At 48.6% G+C, this 16,241-nt stretch overlaps 1 protein-coding gene across 1 annotated transcript in view; it reads right to left on the reverse strand.

The window, feature by feature from the left end:
- LOC119337297 (E3 ubiquitin-protein ligase RGLG3-like) overlaps positions 1 to 2,713 on the reverse strand; it is a 6,207-nt gene extending 3,494 nt beyond the window's left edge. The window contains exons 1-3 of the mRNA XM_037609409.1: positions 2,414 to 2,713; positions 1,532 to 1,769; positions 315 to 399 (exon numbers count right to left, since the gene is read on the reverse strand). Of these exons, the coding sequence (XP_037465306.1) occupies positions 315 to 399; positions 1,532 to 1,741 (295 nt within the window). The 5' untranslated portion in view covers positions 1,742 to 1,769; positions 2,414 to 2,713. The remainder of the gene's footprint in view (positions 1 to 314; positions 400 to 1,531; positions 1,770 to 2,413) is intronic.
- Between the last annotated feature and the right edge of the window lie 13,528 nt (positions 2,714 to 16,241).

Genomic DNA, 16,241 nt, shown 5'->3' on the forward strand with positions numbered 1-16,241 from the left:
GGGGGGTATTCTTTCTACAAATACAAAAGCAGAAATGCTGTCATTGCTTGCCTTTCATCTAAAGAAATTCATGTGCATAATGTGGCTTCGCCTGACAAAAGGTTTATAATAGAGAAGTTGGCATGCCATTGACATCACAGACCAAATGGTTTTCTTCAATAGCAATAAACCACAAACTACATGGGCAACTAACTAGTAGTATTCTACTAAGCAGTACCTACTAATAAATAATAGGCGGCAGTGGACCCCAAAGCAAGCATTAACAAAAAAGAATATGCACCTATAGTCAAAAGGCAGAAAGATCAGCTGCTAACCTGTCCATTCATTACTTTTTGTAAAATCAATGCCTACAATAAGATTTGAAGATTCAAGGCCTGCCTGAGCCAAAGCTTCAGTCACCTGTAACAGTGTAAAAAAGGTGTTGCTTTCAGTTTTAAGTTCACAACACAATAATCGAAAGCGAGAATATGTGGAAGACTCTTGTAACTGTCATCTGGGCTGCAGTACTTGAAAAATGCATAAGCTGGTAGAATCCAATTTCATTTAAGTAATACAAATTCAATAATATTTCATAACATAACAGTATACTACTGCAGCTCCATATCAACATTGTAGTTATTTATCTTTTGTGCAGGTGAAGTAGCAAAGCCCTTAATAGATGGGACTACCCATTTAGTTGATTGTTATGGTTGTCAGCTTAATGGTCCACAAGTCTGACTGCAGATATCATGGTTTTTACTGAAAATGCACTGGAAAGTAAATAGCAGTCACATCTTATAGAAGATGTCAGTTTCTTTGGAGAAGTAAAATCTAACTGCAGGAAAAATTATTTTATCATCATCAAACCTTGGATTAGGAATCCTACCATACAAACAAAAACTGCCTAAGATTGATAGAATGTCAGACAAGGTACACTTGGACAGTACCATATCATTAAATGGCCATGCCAGTCAAATTAATGCTGAGAATATGACAGGCTAGGACTTAGGAGAGAACCAAAATCTGTATACACTATCGTACGGCTTCTCATATTTGAACTAGGTGTTAGGACCGTTGACCATTCAGTGCATTAGTAATTGCACACTTGTAAGTAACATTGTAGAAGAAGAAGGCCCATGAGAAATGCATTCACTGCCAAAAATACGTGCAAATTATACAAAAGACAAGACTGTATGCATGTCCCCAAAGCTAGTACAATTGAAAAGAACATGATTAATGCAGGTGGCTTGAAATTTTTGAAATGGTTGTAACCTTGCAGAAATAATCATAGCGAGCAAGAGATAACTTCCTTTGCTGATGCAAACTTTATTTTGATTTCTCGAACAGAATACTTAAAGCACTATCCTTCTTGAAATACTCACATAGATAAAACTAATTCTACTAAAGATAGTTTACATTCCAAAATCCACCTGAGACGACTGAATAAGATGAATGGTAGTACCGTTCAGCCACATCAAGTTGAAAACCATGCATCAAAAGTTGGGAAAGGAAGACAAGAGAACCGAAGGCACAAAAGGCCATCAATACATACTTGACTGACGGAACGGTAGTCATCACCGATCCTGGAATACTTCCTCTGCAGCCTGGCCTGTGCTTCTGGCTGCTGCACGTTGTGACCCGCCGAAGAGGCATACCTCGGGCTGTAACTGGAGGGCGTGTTAGCGTACCTCGAGTTATACCCGTTGGATGAGTTCCCATAGTCAGCAGAGTTATACGACGGCTTGGAGTCCTTTTGCCCCATTCCTCACACTCGGCTGAACTTCCTGTTCCTGGTGAACAGAAGAGAATATCAGTAATTCGGTACACAACTAGCCGGAAACAAGGCAGATACTTTTCACATAAAATAAACCAAGAAATCCTGGTGTTTTGGCCGAACATGCTCCACCCATCAATTACATGTGAAATTTTAGACGAGCTCCTAATTCGAGGAGGGGTGACTTTCTAATCCAGGACAGGTAAGTTTCACACCCTGAAACAGCCACAGCCTCCCCTATCTACCCCCACATTTTCTCCTCATTGCCAATACTGGCGACAGAAGGCCCAGTTCCTACATACAAGCATCGGGCATATCGAAATCTCTGAACGAGATCAGACAACGACCTACCAAAAATACCAAATATAATCATCTAAAAAACCGCCAATTACTACCACTTAGGAGCATTCGACGAACTGCCTCACAGGATCAGATCCGAGCACCTCGTGGGCTCACGGAGAACTCGGGTGTATCGCGCACCGTCGCCAAGAAAGAAACAAAGCGGCGGCGAGGCGGAGTCGGGAGATACGGGACTATACTTGCCGGTGCGGCCGCGGAACCAGAATCAATCAACCACAAGAAACGAACACACTGAATTCTCTCCCGCGCCCAACAGCATCCCCGAATGAATCGATTAGCAACCTGCACGGAGGTGCTTACCCCGCTGTCGGCGTCCAAGGTCGCAGCGCAGGCCTCTGCTCCGGGAGGGAAGAGGATTGGGAGAGTGGAGGGGGTGAGGGGATGGGCTGAGTCAGCTTAAGACCAAGATTTGTACGCCCGGCACGACGAGATAAACTATAATCCGGGGGGCGAGCGGTGGCGCGGGTCAAGTCAATCGCCGGCCCGGGAGGGAGGCAATGCAGTTGGCACTTGGCGCTGGGAGCGGGGGCCAGACGGCAAAGATTTCTCGCGCCCTGCTCCTCTGACCTCCCCCCTCCACTCTCTATCTGAAAACGATGTACGAAGCTTCGGAACTAGGAGTGGTACTCAAGAGACGGATGGGGAGAGCTCAGACGGATTAGTACTTAGTCATTAAGTTTGGTGGCGCACTTGTCTCCGTCATCGGCATCCGCAGGGGGAAAAGGTAAGTTTGAGAGCCGTAGTGTGCTGGAATTATTACCGGCTTGCACGATGGTTATCCACTGGCGCCGAAAGTGGTTGTTTGGATATCCAGAATTAGCCACGAGTTTACGGAAAACTAGTTTTTAGCAGAATTTTAGCAAAACCAGTTTTACAAAGAAATCTGTTACTAATTAGCTTACGGAAAACTTTGTTTGGGCTAGCAAAAAGTCTGTCCAGGGCCTTCGTTTGGACTGCGACGCCCATTTGGCCAGACGAGAAGAAATCAACACTTCGGCGACGGTGTTCCTTCTACCGGTACCAGCGGCACAGCGGCCTGCTCATCCGCATCAGTGATGGAATGGCTCCATGCCCAAATTTCTGGCGCGGCTTCAGGCGGCATCCACAGCGCCAAGTCGCTCCACCTACGGCCACGACCCTTCCTGCCGTACTAGTACTGCAGTTCCATGGGCCATGGCTACCCGCGAACACGCCCATGCCCACGACGGAGGTGTCGGGCAACTCCGGCAACGTGTGGCCCCGGCGACGCATCGAATGGCAGCAAAACGGAGCGGCCAATGGCAGTGAAGGCATAGTGGAGCCGCGTTGCTTTCTTCTCGGGGTGTACATCACCTCCCGACGCCGGCGATCTCCTAGGTTGCTTCCACCGCGAGTTCTGATTCCTCGCCAACCCGGCTTCTCCTCAGTGATGGGGTTTATATAATCCCGTTTTGAGAAAAACAAGTAGTATTAGTCGTTTTTCACAAAACGCAGTTTCCTAGCTTTGTGGAAACTGAATCGTGCTTATCCACGTTTTTGTTGGCGCTACCAAACATGGTTTTAGTTTGTTAGGCGGTTATTTGAGTTGACGCAAAACTAGTATTGATAAAACGATATATCCAAACAAGGCCAAAAGGTCGAGGGAGGGAGCGTGCGGGCATCTTTTCTCTGCTGCGCCCGCGCGCGGCGGAGGGAGGGGCTGCGGTGGACTGACTGCGGCGCTGTTGGTTCGGTGGTTGGCGGGTCGCAGTCCCGGTTTTCGGGTGAACTCATGCGATGCGGTCCATGCGGGGCGTCTGTGTGGTTAACCTGGTCCTCACGAAAGAAATTAGGCGGCGCTCACCGGCTCATGGGTGGCGACGTGGCGTGCACTGCTGAGACGGCCACACAGGGCGCGTGGATTGCATTATGTGTCACATTTTGGCTTTGCGTACCGCGGGGCGACGTAGGCCGATGGGTGTGTGTCTGCCAAAAACCACACGTAGTGGATTTGTCCTTCGCACAGTGTGTCAAAGTTGACCTGGAGCATGTTTTTCTCAAACACTGCTCAAGGGATGTTAATAAGGCCTTGTACAATGCGAGTTGCTTAGGAAAAGTGCTTGGAGAAATAAATCAGAATTTTCTTAAGCACTGATGCTTATTTGTATAGGGCAGACGCTTAATTAGGCGTCTCTCCTGTAAAAATATAGGCATTGATATTTCAAAAAAACCGATTTAGTTATCTAAACATCTCCCTAAGCACCTAGCATTGTATAAGGCCTAAGGTGGCTCACATTATAGCTAGGCATGCTTTTAATTCAAACTCTAGTTTTTGCTGGGATGGTGATCCTCCGAAATTTATAATGCCTACAATTAACGATGTAACAGTCTCATTTGCTTAATAAAAAGCCACACGGCATTTCTTTCAAGAAAAAAATGACCTGGAGCAAGAATTTGGATAATTTGAAAGTTAAAACCACACTTTTCTGCGTCATTGACATGTAGGGTTTGGGATTGCCTGCCAATGGCTTAAGGCGTGACATTTGTGGAATGTCGGCTCGTTCTTATGCTCGTCTCCGGTGGTGCTGGTGATGGAGCTATAGCGTCCGCCAATGATTCCTTTCTCTTGAGAAGGATTTGGTCATGGCGGTTGATGACCGGCCTCAGTCGCTCTGCCGTTGCATCTTCTAATTGAAAGTGTGGCTTTCTTCTTCTGATCTTCCTCCAGACCCGGCTGCCTATAGAGAGGCATCTAAGTTCGAACTAGGCGTCCATATGCTCTTTCTTCATCATCGAGTTGATAGTGCTGTTGTGGTGAGTTCATGTCCCAAGTGGTGTCGTCCTTGGTAACGGTGAGCATGGCCCGTGTTCGTGCCCATTTTGAGGACTAAATTGCAATTTAACATTATGATAAAGTTTTCCTGGTGTCAGTCATGTAGGGTTCCATCTCTTGTCTGGCCTCCTTTATTGAATCTTGTATGATCCTGGTGTGAGATGATTTGGTTCACGTACCTCTAGTTTGTAATAGCCTTAGTTTAAAAACAGCTGGTTCATGCTAGCTTTTGATCTAGTTTGGGCGTTCAATAGTACTCCATCTGTTTCTTTACGGAGGGAGTAGTTTGTAAACAAACCATATGGCCTCTTTATATGAAATCGGAGAGATATACATCTCTTTTACTCAAAAGGAAAAACTTTATCATCGGTTTGAGGTTAATGAAGCCACCCTTCTACCGTTTTAAAAGAAACAAGTTCTCAAATTTCTCCACAACATAATACATCCATCAATTACATGTGAACTTTTTTTTAAAAAAAATACTCCTAACTCGAGGTGGTATGATTTGTAGTCCACGGCAGGTAATTCACCCTCCCTAGTACAACACATTTACTCCTTTCATTGATTTTTTTTTCTTTTTCCTTGCAAGTAATTAGATCAACAAGCCAATTCAAACATAAGCATCAAACTTACCAAAGGGTTAATTTACCACAAAAATAAAGATATAATCAATGGGTTAGTACGAAATCAGACAACAACCTACCTAAAATGCAAGTACTTGCACAATTACAATCAAATACCTAGATCGAGACTTACTGAAAACACTAGTTTTTCGTACAACCTACTAAACACATGCAACAAACTAAATATCTTCACCCCAAATAAGATTAGCAATTCACATGGATGTGCAGAGTTTCTTGCCCGGTCGCTCCATGACGGAGACCGATGAAGAGGACGACAATGAGGTGGAGGTAGCGGAAATTTGCAAGGGCACGTAGGTGCGGGAGCACACACTTGCCCAGCCCTTCCCGACCATCTGAATGCCCGGTGATCGGCAAAGTAGTTGGACCCCGCACAAGGGCAAAGTAACTTTTAAGTTTTAAGCTTTGAAAACTTACAATTTTGCATCTGAAATTTAACACCCCAACTACTAATAAGATGGAATTCTACCACAACTATAACACGGGCGGAAGGCTAAAAGCCCATGGACAAATACGACAGAGTTTCCCCTGTACCGGAGGACATCCATGACAGACAGTTGAGTAATATTAACATAACATGAATCACTAAGATTATAATCAAACCAATGGTCACATAGGACCACTCTCAACCCAACACGTCTTAACTATGAAGGCGTCAACTAGCAAAAACTCACAAACTATGATTCCATCTCTGAGACAACAACAAGTTACAAGTAATAGGAAGGTATCCACCAATAAACAAAGCTATATGGAACTAGCAGGTTATCATGTTTGAGTAACCCGCATGAGTGTGGGTACCAAAACGTGAATGATACTCCCAAGCCACCCATATGCATGAAGCTATACATATGAAACCTGAAAACAACAACATTGCAAACGTGAGTTCAAAGAACTTCGGAAGCAGCAAGTACATGACGGGATAGCAAGAATGCATGATGCCACATACAAGTTGGAGAATCAAATTTGTATAATGTAATTAGCTTACCGCCATCAAACTGGGTAATACTAGTGCTACCTAGTAAACATGACCTTAATAAGGTATGATCCAAGAATCATCAAGTCACTAAGAACCGGTGAAATATGAAGATACTACAACTCATTGAATACCAGGTGACCACAACCCATTGAACACGTAGTTACCATGACCCATCGACTCAAGGTACCGAAGTCACAATGCACTACTGAACTAAAATATATAATCTGTACGAAGCCAATGGCTGGTAACACTGCTCGTCAAGTATCACCCACGAAAGCCAACATGGCTAGGGACAACATTCCATGCTAATCTTCACCATATCCATCCTTGAACCGGATGGATTACCCATGAAAAGAAATAAAGAAGGCAACCAAAAAGACAAAACACTTCTCTTCGAGCTACTGCTGGCAAAGCTAGGGGGACGACGTCTCATCCAAACCCCTTCTCACCCCCACACAAGGTGAGAGGACCATATGAGGTTGGACCCGAAGGACCATACACTCGCTATGCGAGGATCACTCCTTGGACTGGAAAAATACACTCATGATGGATTTTTGAAAGATAAACCAAGGAAAGCCAAACCCAAGCATGCAAGGATCACTCCTTGGACTGGGAAGATACACTCGACCAAGAAAAGCCAAATCCAAGCTTGTGATGATCACTCCTTGGACCGGGAAGATACACTCGCACTACTGCAGGATGCTGCTAACACGGCACTATGATCAGAGACCCTTCGACGAAACTGTGTGCTTTGCAATAATCACAAATAGTAGTGTAAAAAACCCGCCAAAAAAGGTGCAAAACGTTTGCAATGACGGATGCATCAAACACGGTTCAAATTTTGGTAGTGTGTGTGATGCAGGGCATACGGTTCAGTTAAATTAACTATTTGCGATGAGGAGGAACAAAAGAAACGGGCTGTCAGATGAAGGTGTGTGCAATATATAGCATACGGTTCACTCGGATGAACTGTTTGTGATTAGGCAACACAAAAGAAACGGTCAACCAGATCAAGATGTGTGCGATATACGGCATGCGGTTCACTCGGATGAACTGTTTGCGTTGAGACAAGAGAACAGAAACGGATCAAACAAGATGTGTGTGATACGCGACAAACATGTTTGTAATCAGAAATGTGTGCGAAGACCGATAATAACACAAACGATTGCTTCTAATAAGACATATGTGATATGCTCTGTCTGCACAATATCTATTGGCCATTGGGGGACGGGCGGTCATCCGAATACGCCATAAGGATGCGAAGAGGCATCCTATATCAGCAAGGACCAGCTGTTCCACCAATAGCTCATGTAAGAGAACTCTCAAGTTAAGTGTGCTCAGGCTAGAGCAGTCATCAGATGGGTGATTGGATGGGAAGTTGTATTGATGTTAAATTAACTAATAGGATGGGTCATATTGACAGATATGACTATCGATGTCAAAACCGGCGGATCTCGGGTAGGGGGTCCCGAACTGTGCGTCTAAGACTAATGGTAACAGGAGGCAGGGGACACGATGTTTTTACCCAGGTTCGGGCCCTCGATAGAGGTAATACCCTACTTCCTGCTTGATTGATCTTAATGATATGAGTATTACAAGAGTTGATCTACCACGAGATCGTAGAGGCTAAACCCTAGAAGCTAGCCTATGATTATGATTGTTCTTGTCCTACAGACTAAACCCTCCGGTTTATATAGACACCGGAGGGGGCTAGGGTTACACAGAGTCGGTTACAGAGAAGGAGATCTACATATCTGAATTGCCAAGCTTGCCTTCCACGCAAAGGAGAGTCCCATCCGGACATGGGACAAAGTCTTCAATCTAGTATCTTCATAGTCCAACAGTCCGGCCAAAGTATATAGTCTGGCTGTCCGAGGACCCCTTAATCCAAGACTCCCTTAGTAGCCCTTGAACCAGGCTTCAATGACGATGAGTCTGGCGCGCAGATTCTCTTCGGCATTGCAAGGTGGGTTCCTTCTCCGAATACTCCATAGAAGATTTTGAACACGAGAATCGTGTCCGGCTCTGCAAAACAAATTCCACATACCACCGTAGAGAGTATAATATTCCACAAATCTAATCTGTTGACAGCTTTTCATGGCGTGACATTACGCCACAGCCCGGTCATTATTCGAACCGTTTTTCACAACCTGCCACCGCACATATCACGAGGCAGCTTTATCGGCACGTCCCGTCGAAGCAGAGATCATGTCCCCTTATCATGAGATTCTCATCAATACGGGTGTGGGTAACCCAACCGTGCCATCAATCGTGGCGCTCGGGGAATAAGCGATTTTAGCGGGCAAGTGGGGAGGCGCAGGATCTCTGCTGCCTTTATAAGGGGATAAGAACTCCCTTTTTCACCCACGCCCTCCTCTACTCATCCATTCCTTTTCGCTCGAGCCCTAGTGCCCAAGCGCTCCTCTTCTCCGCCCAAAAAGGCTTCCCGAAAATGTCCGGATCTGAAGCAGGAGGCAAGTGGATGGCCTCTATCGTCCGGGAGAAGGATATCAAAAAGCTTCGAGGGGGGTGTATCTGGCCAAGAGAATTGGCCACCGTCTTCCAACGGTGGGACAGATCATCCCCACTCCAGAACCCCACGAGAGGGTGGTATTCTTCCCTCATTTTATCCGCGGGCTAGGGTTTCCCCTTCATCCGTTCGTTCGCGACATCATGTATCATTACGGGATTGATTTTCATGATCTATCCCCAAATTCCTTCCTCAACATCTCGACATTCATCGTCGTGTGCGAGGCCTTTCTCCGCGTCCCGCCGCACTTCGGCTTATGGCTGAAGGTTTTTAATGTGAAGCCCAAGGTAGTGAGCGGCGAGCATGCCGAATGCGAAGGCGCCATGGTGAGCAATATGCCCAATGTTACATGGCCAACAGGTACTTTTAATGATTCCGTCAAGGAGTGGCATGATGACCCACAAGTGTAGGGGATCTATCGTAGTCCATTCGATAAGTAAGAGTGTCGAACCCAATGAGGAGCAGAAGGAAATGATAAGCAGTTTTCAGTAAGGTTTTCTATGCAAGCACTGAAATTGTAGGTGATAGATAGTTTTGTGATAAGATAAATAGTAACGAGTAACAAGTAAATAAAGTAAATAAAGTGCAGCAAGGTGGCCCAATCCTTTATGTAGCAAAGGATAAGCCTGGACAATTTCTAATAATGAGAAAGGAGCTCTCGAGGACCCATGGGAATTATCGTCAAGCTAGTTTTCATCACGTTCATATGATTCGCGTTCGGTACTTTGATAATTTGGTATGTGGGTGGACCGGTGCTTGGGTACTGCCCTTACTTGGACAAACATCCCACTTATGATTAGCCCCTATTGCAAGCGTCCGCAACTACACAAGAAGTATTAAGGTAAACTGTCGGTGTCAAAACCGGCGAATCTTGGGTAGGGGATCCCGAACTGTGCGTCTAGGCGGATGGTAACAGGAGATAAGGGATACGATGTTTTTACCCAGGTTCGGGCCCTCTCGGTGGAGGTAAAACCCTACTCCTGCTTGATTGATATTGATGATATGGGTAGTACAAGAGTTGATCTACCACGAGATCAAAGAGGCTAAACCCTAGAAGCTAGCCTATGGTATGATTGTTGTTCGTCCTACGGACTAAAACCCTCTGGTTTATATAGACACCGAAGAGGGTTAGGGTTACACAGAGTCGGTTACAATGGTAAGAGATCTACATATCCGTATCGCCGAGCTTGCCTTCCACGCCAAGGAAAGTCCCATCCGGACACGGGACAAAGTCTTCAATCTTGTATCTTCATAGTCCAGGAGTCCGGCCGAATATGATAGTTCGGCTATCCGGACCCCCCTAGTCCGGGACTCCCTCAGTAGCCCCTGAACCAGGCTTCAATGACGACGAGTCCGGCGCACATATTGTCTTCGGCATTGCAAGGCGGGTTCCTCCTCCGAATACTTCATAGAAGATTTTGAACACAAGGATAGTGTCCGGCTCTGCAAAATAAGTTCCACATACCACCATAGAGAGAATAATATTTACACAAGTTCAATCTGCTGACATATTCCGTGGCGTGACATCACACCACGGCCAAGCCTTTATTTGAATCGTTTTTACTGTTCCACCTCAGCGCGTTTAGCGAGGCAGTTTCCTTGGCACGTCTTGTCAAAGCAGAGATCGTGTCCCCTTATTCCGGGATTCTCATCAATACGGGCGTGGGTAACCCAACCGCGCCATTGATTACGGCGCTTGGGAGATAAGCGAGTTTTACCAGGCTGGTGGGGACGCATAGTTTCGTCCGTCCATATAAGGGGATAAGGGATCCACCTTTTTACCTACGCCTTCTTCCTCCTTTGCTTATCCATTTCCGCGCACTCGAGCTCCAGCGCCCAAGTCCGCACATCTTGCCTCAACCTTCCCCAGCCATGTCCGGAGCGGGAGGCAAGTGGATGGCCTCCTCCGTCACGGAGGGGCACATCAAGAGGCTGCGGAAGGCCGGATACTTGTCCAGCGACATCGCGCATCAGCTCCCCGGCAAGGGGCAGCTCATCCCCACCCTCGGGCCCCATGAGAGGGTGGTGTTCCTCACCCATTTCCTCCGCGGACTAGGTTTTCCACTTCACCCATTTGTCTAGGGGCTCATGTTCTACTACGGCCTGGATTTCCACGATCTGGCCCCGAATTTCATCCTCAACATCTCGGCGTTCATCGTCATGTGCGAGGCCTTCCTCTGCATCCATCCCCACTTCGGCTTATGGCTGAAGACCTTCAATGTCAAGCCGAAGGTAGTGGGCGGCCGCCAAGCGGAGTGCGGAGGTGCCATGGTGGGCAAGGTGCCCAACGTCCTATGGCTCGAGGGCTCCTTCGTGGAGACCATAAAGGGGTGGCAATCGGGGTGGTTCTACATCACCAAGCCGCATGACCCTAAATGGGTAGCGGCCCCCGAATTCCGATCTGGCTTCCCTACACGGCTCACCTCTTGGAAAGAGAAGGGCCTATCATGGGGTGATTCAGAAGAGCTGACCGGACTTCAATCCTGCATCAAAACCTTGGTGAACAAGAAGCTCAAGCTCATCAACGTAGTCCAGGTCATGCTCATCCGCCGGATCCTCCCGTGCCAACAACGGGCCTTTAATTTGTGGGAGTTTGATCCGGCACATCACCAAACCTTGAGCAGGCTCTTCGATACTATGTACGAAGATGCCTGGAAGGTGTTGTTCAAGGGCGTCGAGGCTCCCGCATCCGCTACCGAAGATCGCGGATTTAGCTTGCAGCGTCAAGCCGGCAAGGTAAGCTATTTTGCCCTTTATAGGACACTTGTTTTTCATAGTTTGACTCTATGCGGGATCTAAAACTCCCTTTACCTTTGACAGGCCTGGCAAAAGACGTCTGGGCAGGTTAACTGTCCGGCTCCCTTGCCAGAAGACCCAGCGGATGCCCAATTAACGGGGCTGCTGGCTCCGGCGCCTTACATGGTGCCGGAGAAGAAGGCCAAGAAGAAGGCCACGGGAACTCGAAAGAGTTCCCGGCGCCAGGTGTTGTCGGACTCATCGTCCGATGACTCCGAGGCGGATTCCTCCCGTGAAGGCGAGGAGGAGGAAAAAGAGGCCTCTCCCCCAGCGGGGGGAGAGAAGAAAAGGAAGGCCGCCCCAACGGGGGAGGCCGAAGGGTCCAAGAAGGGAAGGACCCTCCGTCCGGACTACTCCACCAACACCGACGACGACGAAGAGGAGTGGCCACCGAGGACTAAGCCCCTGGCGACATCGTAAGTGTCCGGAAACCAGAATAACTCATGGTGTTTCGTTTGTCGTACATAATCTCCTAACGCCGAACATAACCCTGCAGCCCGCCCAAGGACGGGCTCGACACTTCAACGAGCGGCTCCCTGGCATCATCGGACGTGAATAGCACTTCACTTCCGGCTGTCTCCTCTCCTCGCGCTGTGGATGACGCCGAGGTGGGGTCCCAGAAGGGGCCCAGCCAGGAGGAGGAGGTCCCGGAGGTGCCGCAAGGCAACCTCCCGGACTTTGGGTACGAGGGGGATCAAACCCCAAAGGGTTCTGAGTTCGGCCCTGGGCCGGACTCCGCGCCGGAACGTTCAGTGGTTCCGGAGTCTGGCGGGCGGCCCCTTCGTAAGAAGGGCGAGACTGCGACACCGGTGACTTCCGTCCAACCAGAGGCGCCGGATAATTTGCTGGAGGCGCTTAACGGCGCCTCCATCGACGAGGAGCACCGCACTGTTATGAGTGCGGTGATCCAGAAAGTTCAGTCCGCCAAGAGCGGGCTGACTGAAGCCTGTGCCAGCCTTCTAACAAGCTTTGAGGTATGTAGTTAAGATATGTAAAAATATTACCGCATAGACAGTAGCCCCTGATGCTCAGTTTGGTATTCGGAAAGAAAAGCCGAACTGAGGATCTAAAAAGATATACGCAGGAGTCGAACATAAGCATGTCAATATGGGAATGCAGGCTGCGCTGCTGACCTCTGCCGCACTGACTGCGGAGGTCAATGCATTGAAGCAGAACCTCGAGCGATCCGAGAACGAGCTCGGCCTTGCCAAGAAGCAGCTCGAGGACAAGGAAGGTAAGTAATACCTTATAGAAGTATATAAAAGATGCGGTTGCAAAAAATAACAGGAATAACGTGAGAATTGCAAGGGACACCAACGAGGTGGCAACCCTGAAGGAAGCGGTGTCCAAGGCCGAAAGCAATGCGGCCGCGGAACGCACCGAGTGAGAGAAGCAGGAGGCGCGGGTGGCGGAGGTGTGGCAAGAGCTCCAGGCTCTCGTGGAAAAACACGAGAGTTTGGAGCGTGACTCAAAGACTTGAGAGTCCGAGCTCGCCTCGGCTCTTGAGAGCGCCAAAGCTGCTAAGGCCGAAGCCCAAAAAGCCCTCCAGGAAATTGAGGCGATAAAGAAGATAGCGGCGGGTAAGGCATTCTTCATGCAAAGCAAGCACGTGAAAGTGAATTACTTGTTACTTACCCGAATCCGGAGCTCTCCAGGAGCATCCACAGATCTGCCCCGCAGTGTGTCCGACGCTGCCGCCTTCTACCGGGCCGAGGAGGGGAGCTCGACGGAGAAGGCGTTCTGGTCTCAGTATGCTGAGGCCGGACACCCGGTGCCCTTGAGCGACCAGCTGAAGCAGCTGGTCGAGCTCCATAAGGTGGTCGAACAGGCCATGAAGAGCCTCATTGTTCAGCTGTGGCCGAAGGAGGCCATGCCTAGGAGCTACTTTGGGCTGGTGAGGCGGCTGGTGGACGCCTGTCCATGGATTGAAGTCGTCAAGCGCTCCATCTGCATGGAAGGTGCCCGTAGGGCCCTTGCTCGTGCTAAAGTGCACTGGGGCAAGATGGACCCTGAGAAGCTTGTGACAGACGCTCCACCGCCGGACATGGAGTATCGCAAGCCCGAGATGTATTATCAGGGCGTCCTGAAGGGTGCCCACCTTATAGCGGGTGAATGCTCCAAAGATGTAATTTTTGAGTAAACTCGCATTTGTTATCCTGTACGCTTGAAAACTTGTTCATATGCGCTAAGCAACGCTTGTGAATTTAAAATATTACCTTCTGTGCAGACGTTTATTAAATTTGAGAGATGGCGAGTCATCGGCTTCTGCCCCCATGCCACGAGTGCTGGGGTGTTCGGGATAAACTTGAGCGCTCTTTTTCCTATTCTTGGGTCCTTCGAGGGAGGCGCTCAACGCAACGAACAAGGCAACCGGACTATAATGCTTGAACACTCTCACTTAGCCATAGAATTCTATAATTTTAAATTTCGGTGAAGCCCCTAGTATTTGGAAGACCGAGTTTGGGGCGCTATCCACGCCTGGGCCGGACAAAGCCGACTCCTCGCTCTAAGCGGCATATGTCTTTAGGGACTCGAAGAAACCTCTCGAGCAGCGACCGGCTCTCGCCCTATCATGACGGTCAGTTTTAGCTTTCTCCACTGAGGTGCTCAACCCAGCTCAACCGGGGCACAATCGCAGTGGTTCTCCCAGTGCTACCTTAGCCGATATAACGGAACATAAGGTACCAAACATGGGAGCCGGGCAAACCCAACTATTAACCCAAGGCATGATTCGGAGCCGATGCATATAATGCTATAAGTTCGGGGTGCCGCACTTGTGAAAGTGTTTGGACTTATCACACCATATTTTGGGGTACTTAAGCCCCTGGTGTATTTGGCCGTACCAAAGCATATGGGTGCAACATGTCGTAAGTGAACATATATAGATAAAAAAAGGAATGCAATAATAGGCAAAAAGCTATGCATTGTTTATTCAAAAGGGCTGCGGTAAAAGCAGAACGATACAAATAGTGCGATAAGCAAGGGACGGGACTATTTGACATGTCCCCCTCCAGGAGCGAGTTGCGGGATGATATGTAAAACAAGTATAATGCTCGTTATAGAGACCACATGTACACTCGACGTAGCTTTCTGCTTCCCTGGCTGTTGCATCGTGTGTTCGGCAATTCTACTGCCGGACAGGGCTTCTTGAAAAAGGAGTCCTGAAAGTAAGAGAAAAAAGAAGAATGACACAATTGGGCGCCCCTGGTGCGGTCGAGCCGCATTCTGGGCCTGCCGTGGTCGTGCCCCTCCCCCTATGCCCATGGTATTTCCAAAGCGTAATTATGTACGCGTAGTACTGGTTTTGCAATTTCGCGAGGGCTGGGGTTGGGGCCGCATTGCTACGCGTGCTCGGAACGTGCCAGGCGGTCTTGTTGTTGGTTTCTCCGGGCGCACTTGACGGTGTCCAGACGTTTAATGGCCGGACTCGAGAATTGCCTTAAGAGGCCGCTTTGTACTTCCGCCGCGAGAGCCGCTGTATGTTCCTCCGTTCGGAGAGAGCGTTCGGTGTTTCTGTTGACCGTAATGACTCCTCGAGGGCCTGGCATCTTGAACTTGAGGTATGCATAGTGCGGCACCGCATTGAAATTTGCAAATGCGGTTCGTTCGAGCAGTACGTGATAGCCGCTGCAGAACGGGACTATGTCGAAGATTAACTCCTCGCTTCGGAAGTTATCCGGGGATCCGAAGGCCACTTCAAGTGTAACTGAGCCTGTACAGTTGGCCTCTACACCTGGTATGACGCCTTTGAAGGTCGTCTTTATGGGTTTAATCCTTGAGGGGTCTATGCCCATCTTGCGCACTGTATCCTGATAAAGCAGGTTCAGGCTGCTGCCGCCGTCCATCAGGACTCTAGTGAGGTGAAATCCTTCAACGATTGGGTCTAGAACCAATGCGGCGAATCCGCCATGGCGGATGCTAGTGGGGTGGTCCCTTCGATCAAAAGTGATCGGGCAGGAGGACCACGGATTGAACTTTGGGGCGACTGGCTCCATCGCATATACGTCCCTTAGTGCACGCTTCTGCTCCCTTTTGGGTATGTGGGTTGCGTATATCATGTTCACCGTCCGCACTTGTGGGGGGAAACCCTTCTGTCCTCTATTGTTCGGCGGCCGGGTCTCCTCCTCGTCATAGCTATGCAACCCCTTGTCATTGTTTTCGGCAGTTAACTTGCCTGCCTGCTTGAACACCCAACAATCCCTGTTGGTGTCGTTGGCTGGCTTTTCGGGGGTGCCGTGTATCTGGCATGAGCGATCGAGTACCAAATAGGACGGGCCCGGAGTATTTCTTTTGAATGGCTTTTTCCGCTGACCAGGTTTAGAGCCTCTGAATCCGGCATTGACTATCGTATCTTCAGCATTATCGCCATTAATGCGGCTGTCGGTCTCAAAACC

The sequence above is a fragment of the Triticum dicoccoides genome, chromosome 7B, assembly GCF_002162155.2.
Source record: "Triticum dicoccoides isolate Atlit2015 ecotype Zavitan chromosome 7B, WEW_v2.0, whole genome shotgun sequence".
NCBI classification, from domain to species: Eukaryota; Viridiplantae; Streptophyta; class Magnoliopsida; order Poales; family Poaceae; genus Triticum; species Triticum dicoccoides.